The 22,814-nt window shown below is 36.1% G+C and overlaps 2 protein-coding genes across 2 annotated transcripts; one reads left to right on the forward strand and one right to left on the reverse strand.

The window, feature by feature from the left end:
* Positions 1–3,083: 3,083 nt before the first annotated feature.
* On the forward strand, positions 3,084–7,128 carry LOC144441995 (carbohydrate sulfotransferase 11-like). Its single transcript, XM_078131270.1, has 3 exons — positions 3,084–3,177; positions 4,210–4,283; positions 6,114–7,128. Exons 1-3 carry the CDS (start codon positions 3,129–3,131, stop codon positions 6,987–6,989), a joined length of 999 nt encoding a protein of 332 aa, XP_077987396.1. The 5' UTR covers positions 3,084–3,128; the 3' UTR covers positions 6,990–7,128.
* Positions 7,129–11,435: 4,307 nt separating this feature from the next.
* LOC144440829 (carbohydrate sulfotransferase 11-like) lies at positions 11,436–20,192 on the reverse strand. The gene is made up of 4 exons (XM_078130244.1): positions 19,994–20,192; positions 16,234–16,321; positions 15,685–15,764; positions 11,436–12,860 (listed from the first exon to the last, which is right to left on the reverse strand). The coding sequence occupies exons 1-4, from the start codon at positions 20,030–20,032 to the stop codon at positions 11,985–11,987; spliced, it is 1,083 nt and encodes a 360-aa protein (XP_077986370.1). The 5' UTR covers positions 20,033–20,192; the 3' UTR covers positions 11,436–11,984.
* Positions 20,193–22,814: the final 2,622 nt, after the last annotated feature.

Here is a 22,814-nt window from a genome sequence, read left to right on the forward strand (position 1 = left end):
CTCTAAGGTGTGACATTTGTGTGTGGTAATTAATGTGCAAATTGGTGTGACTAAATATATATTGGTTGGGCTACAAGCCGTGTTATCTAAAGTAAGTTTACCCCAAAAGGGAAATTACTTCATAGTCACAGGCTGAAATACATATTAAAGTCGTGAAGTTTATTACCGATACTACGGACATTTTGATAATAAAGTCTAATGTTAGATGATTTGGTTCCCTGGGCAACAGGTGTATGCTCTGTTCGTTCGCCGAGAATGTTCGATAAATTCGCATTGTCGCAAGCATTTGAAGTGTTCGATAAATTAGTGTCAAGCGCAACGGGGTCTGTGGTACTGTCAGTAGAAATATTCATTTCAGCGAAAAATTATTTCATCGCGTATAATAAATTATGTCATCGGATTTGGTCAGTTTCAAGTTACTCATGTGACGATGTCCTTTCATAGTTTTGTGATCGATTCACAGGACAGTGTCTTCCGGGTTTTGTGTCGTCACGCAGTCACAATTATTTCAATTCCTATACATTTCATATATATAACATATTATCCACAGTTTATTGCCTGGCTAGACAAAATATCTCTTTGATGTAACAGTTGTAAATCTTCTCGCGCCAAAACGCGCCAAAGGTTTACCTTCACAATAATTATGTATTCCTTGGTAGGAATACTCCAGGACCTAACTGTACTGTCGACTTATTGATTGGCGCTGATGGAGTTAAATTTTGTTCTGTAATACAGGGAGGGACAGTCGACTGTGAACGATTTCATGAATTTGACGAGAGAAAATGAACAGATACTTGTCTCTGGTGATACTATCATAGTAGACATTTAAAATGCGACAAATTCATCATCATGAAGTCGAACGTTCAGTTCACATTGTACTCGATGAAGTTTGACTCAGACTTGAAATTGCTTTTGAGTTTGACTCAGACTTGAAATTGCTTTCCCTTTGCGACTTACTCATCGAATTTTAATTCGACTTAAAACTTTATTGAAGTGCGACTATTATAGACTTCATGACAATTTACCGACGGCTGTATATGATGCCATCAATTAAATCATACTGCACGATAATGGTAGTTTTATAGAAATACCGGTTATTACAGATGTAATAAACAAGTGTAGAGTTTACTAATCGAACCCAATGAATGAATGAATGAATGCATGAATGAATGAATGAATGAATGAATGAATGAATGAATGCATGAATGAATGAATGAATGAATGAATGAATGTGCAGATAAGTAAAGACAGTTTGATGTTCACCTCCTTGTAAATTGTTGTTATTGGGTCATTTGTCTTATCTGTAAATGCATCAAAACTACACGCAAAGTCTAACAATATTAGTAAAGATGTTTGTCACGCCAGATGATTAAATATTACAATGTTAATGAGTTTTTTGTCGGAACAGGCGACGTTTTGTTTCAGGTTTTCATTGTGTGTATATATATATTCATGTTCAAGTTTCACGTAATATTGTACTCGTGTCCTGCATGGTAACTTATGGCTTTACTTTGCCCTGTTTTCAGGTCAATCAGTCCTTTCTTTACCTTCACAATTATATCGTTACGGTATTTCATTGTATATGTTTGAGTATTTATTTATTGCAAAGTTTGTGTTCTTAGGTTTCTCAAAATTGCACTCGTGATCAGTGCAGCAACATGAGACGTTACTTTGAACTATTTTCAGACAGAGACCAATAACTTTGCAATTATACCAATTCTTTACCAACCAGACAAGGCAGTCTGATGTTTGTTGGATAGTTAATTTTGATAATAACATGAATAAATCTTAGGGATATATGGTAGGGGTATGCGGCCAATGCCAGAACCCATTTTTAGACCAATTTGACAAAAAAAATCAATATTCCTAATTAGATCAGAAAGTTGTTTTTGATGTTTAAAAACGTCCCATTTTTTCTCAGGCGCCCTGCCGTAAAATCTGCTTGTTCCCTTAATGAGTATATACGCAAGAATATAGATACTAGTATTCATTTAAGTTTGTATTGTTTTAAAAGGAAAACAACCTTACTACGTTTCCGACCAATGTAGCAAACTACAGGTCTCTGTACTGCACCGTCTGAAACTTTATATTTCGCTGCTTCAGCACTATATGTGCCCTGACTTGCAAGAATGTTTTCGACTTGAACAAAATCGGCGTGAAACAACATATAATATCCCAAACCTGTGTTTGCAACTGTACAATTGCAAAAAAAACTATATACAACATTTCCAAACGATTTGTTAATGTTTGCTCAAACTGTTTAACCATACCTTTTAGAGTAACAAAATTTCAGATCAAATAATAACTTCATGAGACTGACATGAATACAAATATATGTTTTACTCAAATCTTTATCAATTCCGTTTACGAATGAAAATCGATATGATATAGTTAGGGCGCCCTCACACTCGACCTGAGATCAGTTTACATTTATGTATTGATTATTTCCCATTCAGTCATCAATCAAATCAGATACGAACGGTTATGAATTAGCAATCGGTATTATGGACATAATAAATTACTAGAAACTGCATGCAAGAGTTAACGATTGATTTCTTTAGTGTGTAATTCGTAATATACCTTATTTATACTTTTCTTCATTTCATGGTGTCGGACTCATTTCTTTGAATGTGAAACATCATAGCCACCTTCCGGTGGATACCTTCTGACATTTCAAAATCGACATAACTTGAGGATTACACCAACACAGTTAAAGTGCACTATTGTGTAGTTAAATACCAAACCCTTTCCACGTCATGATTTGTACATGAACTTCAAATCTTGACTAATTGTTAATACTTCTAGTGTAGTTGGCGATGAACATGTCAGGTAATCACGTGACTTACTCCCAAAAAAACATCATTCTTCTTCTTTTAGAATTAGTCAGCTGATAAAATAAAACATTCAAAATTCACAAATGACGTCACCAATATCATTCTCTGCTTACTTTCTAAAACTGGGAGTAGTGGAGAATGAATTAAAATCAATAATATACCAATTTCCCTTTCAGTTGATAACGAATTCGGTAAAAAGACGAATGATAAAAAATGAAGACTACTACTGGGAATCGTATTATGTGGAAATTCAAACTCATCCTCTTAATACTACTGATTGTGGGATTGAATTTAATGTTATACTGGGAATTGATCAGACAACCAGACTTGTCAATAAGTCACAGTAAGTATATGGCGACATACGAATTCATTTATCTAGTATAAGGGAGCCTTTGGTCCGGGGTAATCTAATCAGGCACGGGTTGTTGTGTAAAACATGACCTTCCCCCGATTCCATCGGGCTAAAAGTGACCATCCCCCAATAACTTTTTCTAAAAACATGACCCCCTCCCCCTATTACAAAAACGTGGTTTAAATGCTGTCAAACATGGAGAAGGATACTAGTCCCAGAATCAATGGTTTAAAGGACTCAATTCAACTTATAGATTGCTTATAGATTGCTTTTAAATTTGTACTTTAAATGATAATGTTTCCTTCTTTTTTTCTTGCCATTGTTGTGTGTCTGCTGTTGCAGCTTTATTAGACTCGTACATTTGTAACTTTTGTCCTATGAGCTGGTGGTATTATTATTGTTGTTATTATTATTGCTATTGTTTATTTCCCAACTACTACCACCAGTGAATTTGTGTGAAAGCACTGTATTAGTCAATACCTGTGTTTGGATTTCATTGGCTGATGAGCTGAAAGCCCGAACGTCAATTCTCCAGCACTAGTTGGGCACTCTCCCGACACTGTCGTGACCGATGTCCACATATATCTCTACAACATTATCCTTAATATCTTACCAGCCTGTTCCCATCTAAGCCTAACTCATGTGAGACCCACTTCTCTCCTCACATCACAACTGACGATTAATTCACTACATAGTTGTCATCAGCGATTTTACTGACATGGTCTGATATTATGTACATATCTTTTTGAATATTTTTATGTTCCATAAAGATGATATAACAAATGTTGAGTGTAATTTATTCCCAAAGTTTACATTTAGCTGTTATCAGCTAGTTTACTAAGTTACACATCAGTTTTTAATTGCTCAGCCATGCTTCGATCCAAACATTATGTGGAAAGATTCGTTTACCGAGTTTTTTATTTCTCAGTACTCACAGAACTTGACAAAAAATGAATCATTTCGTATGGGAGTCGACAGTATTGTGTAGGAAAATAATGCCTTTTGAATATGTTTTTTCAATAGTAACAACTAACGAGGATGGAAAGTCATCCCGTATAGAAGAGATATCAGCTACCATCCACGACACATTAGCAGAGGTACGTAAAGTCAGTAACTGTGCACGTAACGATTTGAGATGATGACGTCAAGATATCTGTACAGTATATATATGAAGTAGCATGTAAAGTCAGTAACTGTACACGTAACGATTTGAGATGACGTATCTGTACAGTATACATAGGAAGTAGTACGTAAAGTCAGTAACTACACGTAACGATTTGAGATGACGTCACCGTATCTGTACAGTATACATAGGAAGTAGTACGTAAAGTCAGTAACTGTACACGTAACGATTTGAGATGACGTCACGGTATCTGTACAGTATACATAGGAAGTAGTTCGTAAAGTCAGTAACTGTACACGTAACGATTTGAGATGACGTCACGGTATCTGTACAGTACACATAGGAAGTAGTACGTAAAGTCAGTAACTGTACATGTACACGTAACGATTTGAGATGACGTCAAGATATCTGTACAGTATACATAGGAAGTAGTACGTAAAGTCAGTAACTGTACACGTAACTATTTGAGATGACGTCACCGTATCTATACAGTATACATAGGAAGTAGTACGTAAAGTCAGTAACTACACGTAACGATTTGAGATGACGTCAAGATATCTGTACAGTATACATAGGAAATGGTACGTAAAGTCAGTAACTGTACACGTAATGATTTGAGATGACATAGACATATCTGTACAGGTTTTTTTTACCTTGATCTAATTAGCAGCACTGAAGGTCAGACACCTAAAGACTACACAGGTGTTCTATCGACATTTCCTGGACCGAGGTCAACAACATCCCCGCTCCAGGACATTATCCCCAATATCTTACCACACGGTTACCCCTTCTCTCCTCTAAGACCCACTCCTCTCCTCACACCATCGCTAACAATTGGTTGCCAGCTGTGATTCCAGTGATATGTTCTGATATTATGGAAAAACGGTGACTTTGGTTGGGTGTGGCAGTGGTGGCAATGGTAGATGCTACAATCATACGATAATTCATGCAAAGATTGATAATGACAGAAGTCAAAGTAAAACATGACTCGCCGGCCATTATTTCCTTTTCTAAAATGTGAGCCTCCGCCAAGAACCAATTTGTAACATCCACCCCAATGACCTCGGCCCTCCCCCACTTGTAATTATTGGAAAATCCCTTAAAAACGTGTTTGTGTCCTTGTGATGTATACTGTTCTTGTGATATTCATACCAAATCTTAGAAAAGTTATGAAATGTGTCTCTTGGGTATTTTTTACTTCACCGTCATCGTCTCAATTTAAAAGCACAGCATTTCTCACAAAATTAATTGAAACTGCAACCGTGAAAAACACACTTTGCATTAGTTTGTGATGTTGGCATGATCCCACCGCTGCCACCGGTTCCAAATCATATTGCTACCACATTCCACCACTGCAAAGCAATATAGCATATCAGTGAAATGTAGTGAATTAACTGTTAGTTGTGGTGTGAGGAGAGGAGCGGGTCTCACAATAGTAAAAGGGCCAGCATGGCGAGATATTGGGAATAATGTGGTGGAGTAGAGATAATGACCTTAGCCTGAGGTGTGATCATCTAGTCTTTAGGAGTTCTGGCCTTCAGCTCAGCCAATTAGATCCAAACATTCATTTAATACAACACAATCTCACTGTCGTGGTAATAGCGGGAAACAACAAATGCATTCAAAACCAATCAAAATGGTGGGATCTTTACTACAGAAAAATTCCCTGTCTCTGGTGGGATTCGAACCCAAGAACTCCTGACTAGCAACCGTGAGCTCTAACAACTATATGCCATTGAGAGGCGGTGTTAAGAAATGTTTTTCATTGAAATATCTAAACAGATGTTTTTATTTCATTCCATAGGAAAGGTATATCGAAGATGAACAAAGGAAACGACGGTCCCTTATACATAAGCTATGTGAACAATACCAGGTACAAGCCACACTGGACAGAATATCAAGTACAAATTTAGACCATTTACTGGTGGATGATACGCACAAACTTATCTATTGTTACGTCCCAAAAGTGGCGTGTACAAATTGGAAGAAAATTTTAGTCTTTCTGAATGATAAAGATCTTAAATACGCACACGTAGAAGATGTCTTGCCTTTCGATACCCATCATTATGCGAACACGCGCAAACTAAGCGACTACTCGTACCACGAAATGAAGAAACGTTTAAAAAGTTATGTTAAATTCATCTTTGTCCGTGATCCAATGGAGAGATTGGTATCAGCTTATTTAAACAAATTCACCAAGCAATATAACGGCAGTGGAGAATTCCAAAAACTCTATGGCAGCCAAATTATCAGTCGTTTCCGAAAAAATCCAACGGACGAGGCACTGCGAAATGGGGATGATGTCACTTTCAAAGAGTTTGTACAGTATGTTGCGGACTCTGAAACACTCCGAGATGGCCCTAATGCACAAAACGAACATTGGAGACAATATTACCACCTCTGTCATCCTTGTGTAATCAGTTATGACGTTATTGGGCATTATGAGACTCTTATGGAAGACGCTCTACATCTTCTGAAGATGGCCAAATTAGACAACCTCGTCACTTTTCCTGCTCCTCTACCGAACCAAGGACAGACAAAGCTATTCATGCCTGACTATTACAAACAACTTTCAAAATACGACGTGGCCGCATTTTGGCGCATATTTGCTGTTGATTACTTTTTGTTTGGTTATCCCAGTCCAAAAACCTACCACGAACAGACACAGCAAGACGGTTAACATAGGGCCCGTGGGACGATGTATAGAAATATTGAACACAACTCTTTGAGAGATGGTTTCTGTTTTACTTCTTCGGTTGGATTGATTGTGACAATTAGGGTACACCCGTCAACATTTGACACAAAATAATAACGAAGAACGGCGAAAATTAAATGTGACTCATTACACAGGGGTCTAAAAATTCGTCAAATTGATACATGCACTGGGCTTCATGACCAATACAAAGACTATTTTTGAACTTTTTTCTTCCAAAAATAATACAGATATAGTGTTTGCGTTGTTGTTATTTCATTAAATGTCTCAAAAGATGTCGTAGCCATTATTTGCATATAAGAACATCCGGGATACTTGCCTGGCAGGTGAAGGTCATATTTTTCGAGGTCTAATATGAGAGGAAAAGCAGGACCCCGTCAAATATTTCGATTTTATGCAAAAAGAGTTTTGCCAATCTATCTCAATGAAAATCAGCACAATTACACAAAATAAACCTTTCCCACCATAGTCTCAGTTTGGGATGGTCTCGTAGGCAGAGTCCCCAGCGACGGGAGGCTGGGTAACCGAGACTATTCCCATCATAGAAATATTAAAGTGGCATATAATGAAACAATTGCAGCCTTGACTGAAAGATCAGCCGTTGTGGGCGCTCTTTACATCTCTTGCCACAAGGCCAGGGGAGGGACGATAAGGACAGCCTGGGCGATATATTTTACAGTCTAATTACAGCCCTGGTATGGTTCAGTAAGTCCATTCAGGATGTTATCCGCCCTCCATGTTTTGGCACGCATAACAATGCATACACATTAGATATTTTACATTTCAGAATTATAATTGTTATTTTCTGATGTCTGCAGTAAAAGCTAAGTTGGCGTTGTTATATGCTCTAATGTTCATACATGATACAAGTCAAGTTGTACTTTTCCAACTCTCTCCATTGTTCACCCTAGCACAGAGTTGAAATGAATGTCCCAAGTCGTGTAGTAGCCATACTCATTGTAATAGAACAAGGATTTAGGTGAAAGATTCACCAGATTGATAGATTAGGAAAGTTCCTGGTTGGATCTCGATTGCCACTCGATCGAGAGCATGAACACAAATATAATTTGCAATAGTTATGTCACTCTGTGGCATACAATCTATCGTAGTAGAAAACAATATATTACGCTTTGTAAGTTAGAAGAATTGAAAAACGACAAACGTGAGGAAATAAGAACCGTGTTCACTGAAATCTACATGCAATAATCGGGTGTTGTAAACATTTTGATGACTTGCTAGATCACTGATTGCAGATTAAATTACATTTACTTTTGTCTCTTTAAAAAAGACTTGACAACTGATGGAAGTAAGCAATGTACATACAGTCGCAGTAAATTCATCTTCTTACGCCTATTGGTCTCTCCCTCTCTGTAGAATCATAGACCCTACAAGAGATGGTAGAATCACTGTGAAAGAAGAGTATGGAGATACATGTATATGGAAGGGATGCAGATAATGTACGAATATGTTCACCTTAGAAACATGCATCACTTTAGTTGTCAAGCTTGCCATAAAAAGGGTATAATTTCGTGACCAATTCATATTTTCTTCTATTAAAGTTTATAAATCAAAAATTGTAGTAGATGGACTCCATTCAAGTACACTGTCTACTCCTATGTTTACAGGCCCTGGGCAAACGTTTTCAAGACTTTGAATTTTTTCCTTGACCTTGACCATCATGGCCAGTTACAAACAATCAAGGTATTTCTTGCATAATGTGCTTATTGTAGCGCTGGCGTATAAGTGTCAAAGATTTTTTTTTCAAACCTTGTCGATAGGTGATACAGATAATTAGGGACATCCACACAATAATCATGTTACTGCTTATATAACATTGTATTGAACGGTGGCCATATTTGATGTGAAAATTCACCATATTTATACATAAGCTCAAGAACAAAAAGATACAGGCAATTTACTCGACAAGACTAGTATTTGTCCCTATATTTTCAGAATGACCTTTCTTCTGTAGTTTCTTGATAGTTTACTTTGACATTAATTTATGTCAAAATTAGGAAAATACAATCAATGTTATCCATGTTACACTGCAATAAAGTATATTAGGAATAGAGGGTGTGTCTTCTACGCATCCATGTCACACAGTAATAAAGTATTTAGGGGTAGAGGGTGTGTCTTCTACGAAGACTATTTTTATTTCATAACAATAAGGATAAGGAACACACAAGAGAAAGCAGAACAAAAACGGAGGAGAATAAAACAGATACTGAAGAGAGCATCACATCAAACGTGAGTAAACTACAAATAAAGTGACGCCCTATAAGGAAAATGAGATTGAGAAAAAAGTTATTGTTACGTTGCTAGTATCTCAAAGTGTACAACATGTCCACAGGTAATTGAATATGCATGATTAAACCAACACAATCCCTAATTGAATTTTAACAAACTTACAATCCCAAAATAAATAGTAATAGTCTTCTTCAGTATCCCGTAAGGTGCCAAAACATCTATTTTTACTCCTACATACGTTATTCCTATACATAGAGTTTCATTCTTCTTTCGCCAAGTAGAGTGCTCAAACACCTTGGAGAGCATATCATACATAAAAAATGAAAGAAGACGAGTATGATATTACATTATGGATTTACTATGGCGGAGTATTAGGGCCATTATTATGTACAACTTATTTGATTCGGCCCAACAACTTATTTGGCTCCTCGATAACTTATTTACGCTACGGGCCGTTTCACCAGAAGGATCGTCAGGCGTGGACTCATTTTATGTACAAATGTACGTTATTCCTATATATATCCGGAGAGTGCAAGCTATCACAACTCATTATAATTTGGTGCATACATTTATGATACCAGGTCTTACGTGTACCAATAAAGCTTATTGGTGTAACTGTTAGTTTTAAAAATGAGTCATTTGCACAATTAAATGTTAGTTGTAATGTTTCATTTCAGTAATTAAGCTATATCTTAAGAATGCACCCTGCATATTCCATATAATTTTGTCACATGCATCAACCATAACAAAGCACATATATCCTATAAAGCCTGTTGGCATAGAGTAATTTGCATAAATTGGTAATTGAACTATATTTCAAGAATGCAAATCATATAATTTGGTACATATATCAACCGAAATAACGTACAATACCTTTTAATGATTCATTTACATAAATTAACGAATTTCGGCAATCAATGTGTATCGGAAGTGGTGTATTCATTGATGGCAACAAAAGGCACATACTTGTTATAGTTTTTGACAGTAATACTTCATCTTCAAATTTCATATATTTTGATACCTCATTCATCAAACATAATAACAAAATGCACGTGTTTGATATAGTTTTTTGTGTAGTTTTTAATTGTGATGTCATGAATCTATAATTTGCATAATAGTGGATAACAGTGGTGTGTAATTTGCATAAATAATCATTTTCGGTAATTAGGCAATATCCTTAGAATGCAAGATTTCCATGTAACATATTGCATTCATTCCCTATTGCGATAATTCTATAGAAGAATTATCAACATTAAAACTGACAAAAGAATAATTGAAAATAAACACACACACAAATGTTCAGTATCCAAACGGAAACTTTACTTTTAAGGTAGCGTGACAACTTCTAGTTGATAATTAGATATTATTCCCCAATATTTTTCTTCGTTCAGCCAAGAAAAATAAGAGTGACTTAAGGAGCATTTGTCACTACTCGTCTAGCGACTCGTAGTGACAACCCTTACGTCACGAGTATTTTCTGGCTGAATGAAGAAAGATATTGGAGAATAACATAATTACACCACCGCCAGTAATATCAAAGAAAATCGGGTGAAATAATGGCAATCTTGAACGTTTTGGCTCATATTTCGAATACAGCAGAACCAGTGACGTAAACATGCGTCGAACGACCAGAGTATATATTCTATATTTTTGGCTTATGCGCTATGCATGGTATAACAACAAATATAAGTAGTAATCATAGATAGTTAAAGAAATTCATTGGCCCCTTTCCAAGCAGCTGGGCTCGAACGCAAACTGTGAATGGGATAACTCCTAAAGCACAACGTTCTGAGGTTCAGCATCTCACTTTCCAGATTACTTGCCGATTGATATCTAGTTCTAGTCTGACTTTTATTAAATATGCACATTTATTTTAAAATGTGTGTGTGTACATCTCACAATTTCTATTCATCAGTGACGATGAGATACCATAATTGACTTTTTTCGTAGGACACACACGCGGGGAAGGCACACTCATCCATTGGTTTGGTAGGTGTAGTACTGCACTGCTGGTGCTAAATCCCTATCTCCACGATTCTAAAGAGAGGGAGCTGAGAGGCGCATTGTGGCAAGAGATGTGAAGAGCGCCCACAACGACTGATCTTTCAGTCAGGGCTGCAATTGTTTCTATATACCTGCCACTTTGATGTTTTAATATAATGGGAAATGTTTATTGCTTGTTTTATATATGATTTTCATTCAGATAGATATCGATTGCCAAAACTTTTTTGCATAAAATCGCAATATTTGATGAGGTCCTACTATTTCTCTCACATAACCCTCGAAAAATAATTAGCCTCACCTACCCGGCTAGTATCCCCGATGTTCAAAAATGACAATGTTGCATGTGTCTTTTGATACATTTAATGAAATTACAACAATGCAAACACTCTAACTGAAGAGAAATGTTTAAAAATAGTCATTGTATTGCTCATGAAGCCCGGTGGATGCATTGAATTTTTAGACCCCTGTGTAACAACACTAGAACGCCCGAACGGAGTGTCACAATTAAATTTCCCTGGCAATCAAGAATGTCATTATTTCACCACAACTGTGCTAAATTAAACTGTCGCCGTTCTTCATTCTTATTTCGTGTCAAATGTTGACGGGTGTGCCCTAATTGACACCAATCCATCCAACCGAAGAAGTAAAACAGAAAACCATCTCTCAAAGAGTTGTGTCAATATTTCTATACATCGTCCCAAGGCCACCATGTTAGTCGTTTTGCTGTGTCTGTTCGTGGTAGGTGTTTGGACTGGGATAACCAAACATCAAGTAATCAACAGCAAATAAGCGCCAAAATGCGGCCACGTCGTATTTTGAAAGTTGTTTGTAATAGTCAGGCATGAATAGCTTTGTCTGTCCTTGATCCGGTAGAGGAGCAGGAAAAGTGACGAGGTTGTCTAATTTGGCCATCTTCAGAAGATGTAGAGCGTCTTCCATAAGAGTCTCATAATGCCCAATGAAGTCATAACTGATTACACAAGGATGACAGAGATGGTAATATTGTCTCCAATGTTCGTTTTGTGAATTAGGACCACTTCGGAGAGTTTGATGGTCCACAACATACTGTACAAACTCTTTGAAAGTGACATCACCACCATTTCGAAGTGCCTCGTCCGTTGGATTTTTTCGGAAACGGCTGATAATTTGGCTGCCGTAGAGTTTTTGGAATTCCACACTGCTGTTATATGGCTTGGTGAATTTGTTTAAATAAGCTGATACCAATCTCTCCATTGGATCACGGACAAATATGAATTTAACATAACTTTTTAGACGTTTCTTCATTTCGTGGTACGAGTAGTCGCTTAGTTTGCGCATGTTCGCATAATGATGGGCATCAAAAGGCAAGACATCTTCTACGTGTGCGTATTTATGATCTTTATCATTCAGAAAGACTAAAATTTTCTTCCAATTTGTACACGCTACTTTTGGGACATAACAATAGATAAGTTTGTGCGTATCGTCCACCAGTAAATGGTCTAAAGTTCTACTTGATATTCTGTCCAGTGTGGCTTGTACTTGGTATTTTTCACATTGCTTATATATAAGGGACCGTCTTTTCCTTTGTTCCTCTTCGAGATACCTTTCCTATGGAATGAAATACAAACAAAATCCAATTAACGAGACTATTTTAAAAAAAACAGATGACATTAACGAGACAATGACAGAAAGAGAAAGTGACATACACAAGAAATTGAAAAGTAACTGAAAACAAACAAAATGACTAAAGTACACGATGCTTGACATAAGGCCAAATAAAAAAAGTTGTTTGCTTCCGGTTACCCGGCCGACCCCACCTAGTTTTTCACGCCGACCCTAAACTTTATTTTTTTTACATATTCGAGAAAAAAATAAGAAAATCGCGCAAATTGTGTGAAGTCTCGAAAGAAATAGTGGATGCAGAAACTGACATCAACTGAAAAAGACAATATAAAACTGTTCTTCCAATCTGTAATGGTTGTACATCAGATGAGAAGAAACCAATAACACAGAGACTATATAGAAAACAACAGCAAAACATATGTACTTGAAGTAGACACTCACATATGGAAAAAAATTTTAAAAAAATTAAATAAAAAACCTACCTACTAAAATTGAATGTAATCGGAACCACACATTTTTTTTAAAGCCTAATCAAGAATACCTGCAGGAATTTTGAACCTGGTCAAAGTTAATGACGTCATCGCACAGCTCATTGTTGTAAACTACTGTCCTCTGTACGGCGATTCATATCCATTCTTTCAGTGTGTATGTTATATTACGAAGAGTTTTGATGTGTAAGAGTGATTACAGTTTGATTATTTTCGAATACATCCCCTTTCGAAAAGTTAATATCAACCAAGGCCCTCAGTTCAATGTCACTTTCTTATTTGTTTTCATGGTTGCATTGTTTCAATAATTTCGAGAAATTTTGAATTGAAAGAACACCCAAGAGACTAATTTCACAACTTTTCTTATATTTGATATGAATAGCACAAGAACAGTATACATCACAAGGACGGGGGGGGGCGTTTGTAAGGGAGCCTCCAATAATTACAAGTGGGGGAGGGTCATATTTTAGAAAATGAAATCATGGGCGGGTCATGTTTTACTAATGACTTATGTCATTATCAAACTTTGAATTATTTTATGATTGTAGCAGCCACCATTGCCACCACTGCCACATCCAACTAAAGTCACCGTTTGTTTTCCATAATATCAGAACACATCAATGGAATCGCTGCTGATAATAAAACAATGAATCAACTGGTAGTCGTTTTGCGGGGAGACGTACGTGTGAGTCTCACAGGAGAGAAGGGGGAACAGTGTGGTAAGACTGTGGATAATGTCGTGGAGAGGGAATGTTGACCTAGGTCCAGGAGATGTCGATAGAACACCTGTCTAGTCTTTGGGTGTCTGGTCTTCAGCTCAGCTAATTAGATCCAAGCACATACATTAATTAATGCAATACCTTCACACAACTTCACTGTGGATGTATCAATGGGAAACAACCAATGCTTTTAAAATTATCGGCAGTGATAGATTAGATTCCTTGCCATGGAGTCTCAGACTTGGGTCCATTTTCCATTTCTAACAATCTAACAGCATTTTAACAAATGTTGCTTTTTAATATTTTTAATATTTTAACATTTTACTATTTTACTATTTTAATATTTTTAATATTTGATCATAGGTCATGTTTTAGAGCAAGCAAATCCAGGAGGGCCAATTTTTAGAAAAATTCGGGAAAGGTCACAACAGATAGCGTTGATCCCTCTCCTAAGCTATTCTAGTGTTACTGTAAAGATGAACCGATAAGATGTATGTATTGGCGCTCATTTTTCCCTTCCGTAAGGGAAGGTTATATTTTAGGGATGGGATGTCAGTGTATCTGTCTGTTTGTCTGTCTGTGTTATCGTTTTCTCAAAAACGGATGGACGAAATTTGGTGCACATATACTTTAGGGTAATGGTTAGAACGGATTGGGTTTTCGTAAACATCCCATATATGTTAATGAGCATTTGCATAATTAATGTTTTTCGGTAATTAGACTGCACACTTCATATTCAATATAATTTGGTACATACATTGATGATAAAAAAATGAATGTGTCATATAAAGTTCAATAATATAACTAGTAGTTTTAATGACTCATTTGTATAATTAATGATTTTCAGTAACTAGGCTTCAATTTCATTATAATTAGCAACATACATCAACTATAACACAACGCATAGCTTCTAAAAAGATTGTTCATGTAGCTTTTAGTTTTAATGAGTAATTTGCATAATTAATTATTTTAAGTAATTAGGTTATATCTTTAAAATGTATAGTTCAAATTCAATATGATGTGGTTTATACATTCATCATACAACAATGGTGGTTGATGTACACGTGTCTCATAAAGTTCAATGATTCAACACTTAGGTTTAATGAGTTATTTGCATAATTAATGATTTTCAGCAATTAGGCTATATCTTAAGGGCACGCTTCAAATCAATATAATTTGCTACATACATTGATGATAACAAAGTCCATGCACCATATAAAGTTTGATAATGTAGGCGGGGGGGGGGGGAAATCAAGTATGGTCTGTTGCATTAAAAACTACCCTCCCTCAGACTGTATCAAGATAAAAAGTACTTTCTTACTTCTTGGTCAATTTCTGGTAAATTACTTAGATAGAGAATTGCCTTATCTTCAAATCTGACGTTTTTGTTCTATGTCCCATGTATACTGTACAGATACCGTGACGTCATCGTTTACAGTTACTGACTTTACGTACTACTTCCTATGTATATTGTACAGATATCTTGACGTCATCTCAAATCGTTACGTGTACAGTTACGTACGTACTAATTCCTATGTATACTGTACAGATACCGTGACGTCATCTCAAATCGTTACGTGTACAATTACTGACTTTACGTACCTCTTCTACTGTGTCGTGGATTTCAGTGGTAGGTGATATCTCTTGTGTATGGGATGGCCTTCCGTCCTCGCTAGTTGTTACTATTGGAAAAACATATTCAAAAAAGCATTATTTTTCTACACAATACTGTCGACTCGCATGCGAAATGATTCATATTTGTCAATTTCTGTGAGCACTGAGAAATGAAAAACTCTGTAAACGATTCTTTCCAAATAGAGACTGGAACAGTTTTTCAAACAATCCTCATAAATGGATGGATGGATGGATGGATGGATGGATGGATGGATGGATAGATGGATAGATAGATAGATAGATAGATAGATAGATAGATAGATAGATAGATAGATAGATAGATAGATAGATAGATAGATAGATAGATAGATAGATAGATAGATAGATAGATAGATAGATAGATAGATAGATAGATAGATAGATAGATAGATAGATAGATACAAAATGGTGGACAGACAGACAGACAGACAGACAGACAGACAGACAGACAGACAGACAGACAGACAGACAGACAGACAGACAGACATCATACATTACCCGATTTGTTCTGCAACGACCAAAGGAAGAGTGTGGCACAACAACTTGAAAACAAAACCAGCCATTTTTGTGCGGTCTTCATATCGCCCTAAAATGGAACGTTACCGAAAATTGATTCAATATTAGCATTAACTAATAGGGCACATAAAGGGTCACGTGGCTGTGTTTCCATTATACAGATCAATGAACAAGTCTAAATAAAAACACCACAGTGATAGGTTTTACATCTTACCTCGAGAGATCTACATATTCATTTCTTTTCTCTCAAATAACTATTTTGTAACTAACGATAAAATGTAAATATACTTTGTAAAATTGTAAAGACCAATTTTGATAGAGTCGTATTGACTGCATGTAACGTTGTGTACTGAGGTACCCTGAGGAATAATATACGTGTTTCATAGATTCTAAATAAATAGAAGTTATCTATACTGTTTGATAACAATATTTCATAACATCCAAATGGCATTTAGTAATACAGCATTAGAGTAACACCCTGTACAGTTTACATAGAAAGTGATATAAAAATACTGCGGGGTATCAGTTTGGAAAATGTGGTCTTTCCTTTGGGGGGGGGGGTCACTTTGGCTTTGGTCATCGGAGCTGCAGGGGGTCAGTTTGAGAAAACCCATGTTTTAATAACTCCGAAACACCGGCCCTTACAGTCAGTTAAAAATGACTGCCCCAATGATGTTTTTTGGTCGTTTACACAATTACAGAGTCTCGAAGTCCATTGCAAATACACCACACGCTGTGTTTAATTCAGATGTGTTCAATCTGTGTACATACCAAAGCCCTTGGACTGACTTCGATTAAAAGAAACTGACTATAGTAAGTGTATTTTATGTCAAATATGAATCAAACTTCTTTATCAACTAAGTGTATTTTAAGTGAAATATCAAATGAAATCGAATATGAAACAAACTTCTTTATCTTCTATGTTTTAGTATACAGACTGTGTAAATTTGGGATGAGATAAATCAGAGTACATTTTGTGATTGGTCAATAATCAGTTATCATCATCATGATGGAGTATCTGAACAAGACATTACCAGTTTTATTTTAAGTATATCTTAACATGTTTGAAACATGCTGACCATCCTTCCTTCCTGTCCTTGGAGCATTTCCCCTGGTGGCATTTACCCGTTGTTGAGTCATCGGTACGGTTCAATGTAGTTATTGAAATATTCGATTGTGTGTGCACGGAATTGGAGCGGTTTGACGAGCGGGTAACATGACATTTGATTGTAATTCAACGTCTCACTAAGAGATTTTCCAGAAATTACAAGAATGCAAATTAAACAGAAGCAAAGCTTGGGCAAATGAATGTACCAGCTAGGATTGTATTCAATTATCACAAAGGAAATACCAGTATAATAGTAAAATCAGGCGATGCGTCCCGTTTGATAGTTTCTCCAGGCCCTTCCGTTGACGAGATCAACCGACCAATGTCATAAATATACACGTATTAAAGATAAGCCAATGACCGTAAGACATTATTTATAGGGTTATAAGATAGATAAAATACACTAATGTAGTTGAAACAAACATCTTCTTTAATAATAAAAGAAAATACGGAAAACCTTAGAATATATGCATTCACACAGACACACAAGAAATACTAATTGAATTACTATAAGTACTATATATCCAACTATGGCTTTCCATATCCAACTGCTAAACTTAATGAGTGCATTTGATTCGTTTTACTGATCAGATCCTGAAGGTAAAACATGCTTTAAATTCATTTCTAGTCTGGTGGCACCGTAACCGTAGTTATGTTAATGATTTTATTTTGTGCCGTGGTGTGTTCAGTCTTTATCAATGCATGCTGTGAAAGCCGGGACATGACAGGTTTTCTGACTGACTGAAAGGGGTAATGATTTTTTTCAATCATCAAATTCACTATAAAGCCACTCCGTCAATAATCCCAAACCAACTATTATTGATATGCAAATCCTCTTAAAAGCCATGTAAACGTGTTGTTTGTCTGATGTATGTGGCTGGAATTTGGTGTCGACAGTCACTTGTTTTTGTGTGACTCGATCGGCTATTCTCAGGGCATTGATTCAATGAGGTCAACTAAGGTCAGACAGTTATTAAATGGATGCGGTACTCGTTGACAATTGCGGTAACAAGACAGCTAACATACTGCTAATTACTGAGTCTAAACTCTCAGACAACTAGCATTATGCGACTTGTAATTACCTGCATAGTATTCCCCCAATTGCACCACATTTCCACAAACCATACATACATACATACATACATACATACATACATACATACATACATACATACATACATACATACATACATACAACCATACATACAACCATACAACCATACATACATACATACATACATACATACATACATACATACATACATACATACATACAACCATACATACATACATACATACATACATACATACATACATACATACATACATACAACCATACATACATACATACATACATACATACATACATACATACATACATACATACATACATACATACATACATACATACATACAACCATACATACAACCATACAACCATACATACATACATACATACATACATACATACATACATACATACATACATACATACATACAACCATACATACATACATACATACATACATACATACATACATACATACATACATACATACAACCATACATACATACATACATACATACATACATACATACATACATACAACCATACATACATACATACATACATACATACATACATACATACATACATACATACATACATACATACATACATACATACATACATACATACATACATACGCATATGCTTATGTGTACCTAAACCACATATATACATGTAATTATATACCACTTCATGCATAGCCTATAAAATGTACATGAAACTACCCACGTGCACAGATGCCGGGACACAGAGTACTAATCCATAGGGATTCTATACTATTGAAGGTGTCACGCCTTGAACTCGATTGAAAGTATTGAGGGTTAGTGACTTCTCACTGGTTCACCGCTTCTATAACGATTCCAATACACGTCTGCTGTTTGTGTCAACCAAACTCGTATACGACTAGGTACATCACTATTTCGACCATCATCATATTTCAAGTACAGCTAGCTACAATGTCATTCAAATGACTATACGCGAATCAATGATACAATCAATTCTCCCCCAATCCTTTCGAGTTGATCAGAGTGTTGACAATATTTCAATGTCCCACAGACGATGGCTAACTCTCCGCTTACTAGTAATGAAGTCAGTTTTTCAATGTCTAACTTTTCTGAATAGATTTTTATTTACACCCTTCACGGTAGCGAATAATCAAAACTTAGTCCAACAATGGCAACATGTATAAAGACATTTCAACTATAACTTATAAGTAAATTTTCTTCGGATATGAAATTTGACAAACACACAAAAACTTCAGTGTGAATAATTGAAAGAGTACTCATAGAAAACTCCGCAAAGACTGAGCAAATTGTTAAGTTTTACCTGGTACCATTCTGCCTTGCTAAAGTGGCCTATAGTATGATATATAGCACATCGTTTAGCATACACTACTGATACTCGTGGCGTTGTAAGAGATATCTCAGACTGAGGAGATATATGCGTGGGCTATTGGAGACAACAATAACGCGATCCTTTTAAATGTCTAGGCTACATATCGTGAAGGGTTTCTGTGCTTGATACAAACAGTTGGAACGAAGGATATTGCGGTTAAATTTCCTTACCGTGTCATGAACATTCACACTGACTGCTGTTATTTCCATCGGGGTCGCTGACCATGGAGCAATTCGCCACCACACACACTACTGTTGTGATCGTGTATTAACCTTCGGCATCAATGCAGATGGGCTATAAACTTGTGACAATTTGGTGACCAAAACAACTGTCCGTTCTAACTCCTAGTGGTTACATTCCACGCGGAAGAGGATACATACGTTTGAATAGTTCCGTACTTCGAACAACGCTCTTATAATAATTACAGGGTTGATCCCATAGCGACCTTTGCTGGTTACCATGGTTTGAGACGTGATGACCGGCATAGATGCATGACCTGCATACGTGTTATTATTATTAAAGTTGTGCGACTTAACGTAGTTCGCTATAAGTAAAACCGGCATGTGTTGGATTGACATAGCCTGAATAGCTATCGTGTCTAGTTTACACAAAGGGTATTTATACAACGTTCGTGTGACCGTTTTACATTTCTGATATCTTTCTCTTGTTTTCGTCGGGACGCAGACTGTATTCAATAACAGCTTCATTGTATTAAAATTATATTATTAAAAGTTATATTATTTTGTACCCAACAAAGTGTCTATACCATTCAATACATCAATGTACCATTTATTTTACTAATGAACTGTACACAGCACGATTAGAATTTAATTATATAGATAAGTAAATAAATAAGTAAAAGAAAGAAAGAAAGAAATATTTAATGCGTTCTACAGTCTATTCACATCTTTTACCGGTCATTAGTTAACTATATCATCACAATTATTGCTTCCCCATATTTTCTTTATTAACGCTTGATATGATAATCATCAGTTTTGATAATTGGGTGAAAATCAATGTCTGCATCAATAATTTCTTTTGCGATTCGTTGTGCACGGTAGAGTGGAAAATAATAAGTCTGTATTTAGTGACAGTAACGCAATATTCACCCTTTTAGTGAGACAGTCAAATAAATATGTGTGTGATACATACCATATACTGGAATTTAATACAGTGGGGGAATTCCCTAACGACTTCTAGTGTGGCTTTTGTAATATAATATACACGGTCAAGTCATCTTATAAAGATAATACTTCTCTAAAAAGTCGACATCTAATACATGGTACATGTATATAATGCTATTACACGTGTTTTTGTGTTGGAATATCTTGAAACTAAGCAGTCTTACATTGCAGGTATTGTCCTACTTGAGTGGTGAATTCCTACTAGCTACCTGGATCACTGTAACGTCAGTGCCGCTGTTACCTCCTATCCCAGATGATCACATACATTGTATAGGCTATCATATCAATGCGACCTCACATCGACTCAGTTCAATACAGCAATGTCACATATAGGTTGTTAGGGATCGGGGGGCATACGCCTAATTAATTTGAGTTGGTCAAAGTTGGCCTTTTCCCATCACAATCGTGTGTGCATTATATATAGGCAAAAAACTTGAAATAATTGTGTGTGTCCGATATTGCATGGCCTCAGAAAATAGGGTAGGTAGGTCGGTCGGGATTTTATTTTAGTTTATTTTATCTTTTAATGTTTTTACTTTTGAAAGATATTGTGCTTCGACCAAAAAAAAGAACGAAATGTCGGTCAGAATACCCCTTTTGTGATACTTTGATGAAATATATACAGACACATCGTTGTAAACCATAGCCTCTTTTACAACACCGTTCTTTCGCAGTGTCGCGGAAAGAATAACAGCTCTGGTTTGCGAGAATGGTACAGACATGAGTGACGAAAGAAAACAGACGTGCATGAAGGCCAAGAAGACAAAGAATTTCTTATCTGTTTGTTTTAAATGTTAAAATGTTTAGGGTCGGAGGCTTAAACTAGGATCGGTCGAGTTATCGGAAACACACAGTGTTTTTATATTTTGCCTATTAAACTATGTTGAATGTCTCGGTAAGACCCTGGGGTTGGATATGATCGTTAATTGACCACTGTAAGTTACAATAATTGCCATTTAATTGCAAATACATTGTATTTTCAATTACTCCGCTAAACTATTTCGACTTTTCGAATTGAACTGCGGTGCTGTACTAACTTGGAGTCACAATATTGAGTAAATCGTGCCAATTTTAACTGGCAATAGATGACTGTACAACAGCGGATACAATAGCTTCCAGTTGGTCAGAATCCATCAACGTAAATTAATCTGAAACCCAGACATAAATCTGTCAGTGACTGATGTTGAAACGTACCGTGGTTTGTTCATCTTACACAGTGTTCGTGTAATGAACTCTGTAGTTTACAACTGCACAAAAGAGTCTATTAACCTGACATTAACAGACTGTAATCGAGTCAGTATGAACAATTAACAAATTGCTCTTCTCATTTCCCACTTTTTGTATTCTATTAGTGGAGTAATGGAATATCTATTTCACGATCTTGATTGGGTGACTTATTAAGTGTACATATCTAGCCACTCGTGAGTCTAGACAGTTCCACTGACTGTTTAAATACAAACAGTACGTAGGAGGGACCCATGACAGTACTATTGAGGTTAATATAAACGTGTAATGGAGCAGAAACTCAAAAGGAGTGCTTGCTATAACAAAACAAACCAGTCAAATGTATGGTAAATTTATCGTTTCAAACTGCACATAGTATTATAGTAGGAACATAAGTTTTGATTTTTAAGTGAATGCAATAACTGTCAAGCTATGTCCATGTGTTTTAATTTTAACCAGTCGTTTTAGTATACACTTTCTTACGAGAAATTACGAGGTATTATTATTTGTGGATTACAATTCAATTACAGATTGCATACATGGAGCTGTCATGGTACACACGTCACTTGTCATACTGCCAGTG

The sequence above is a fragment of the Glandiceps talaboti genome, chromosome 1, assembly GCF_964340395.1.
Source record: "Glandiceps talaboti chromosome 1, keGlaTala1.1, whole genome shotgun sequence".
Taxonomy (NCBI): Eukaryota; Metazoa; Hemichordata; class Enteropneusta; family Spengelidae; genus Glandiceps; species Glandiceps talaboti.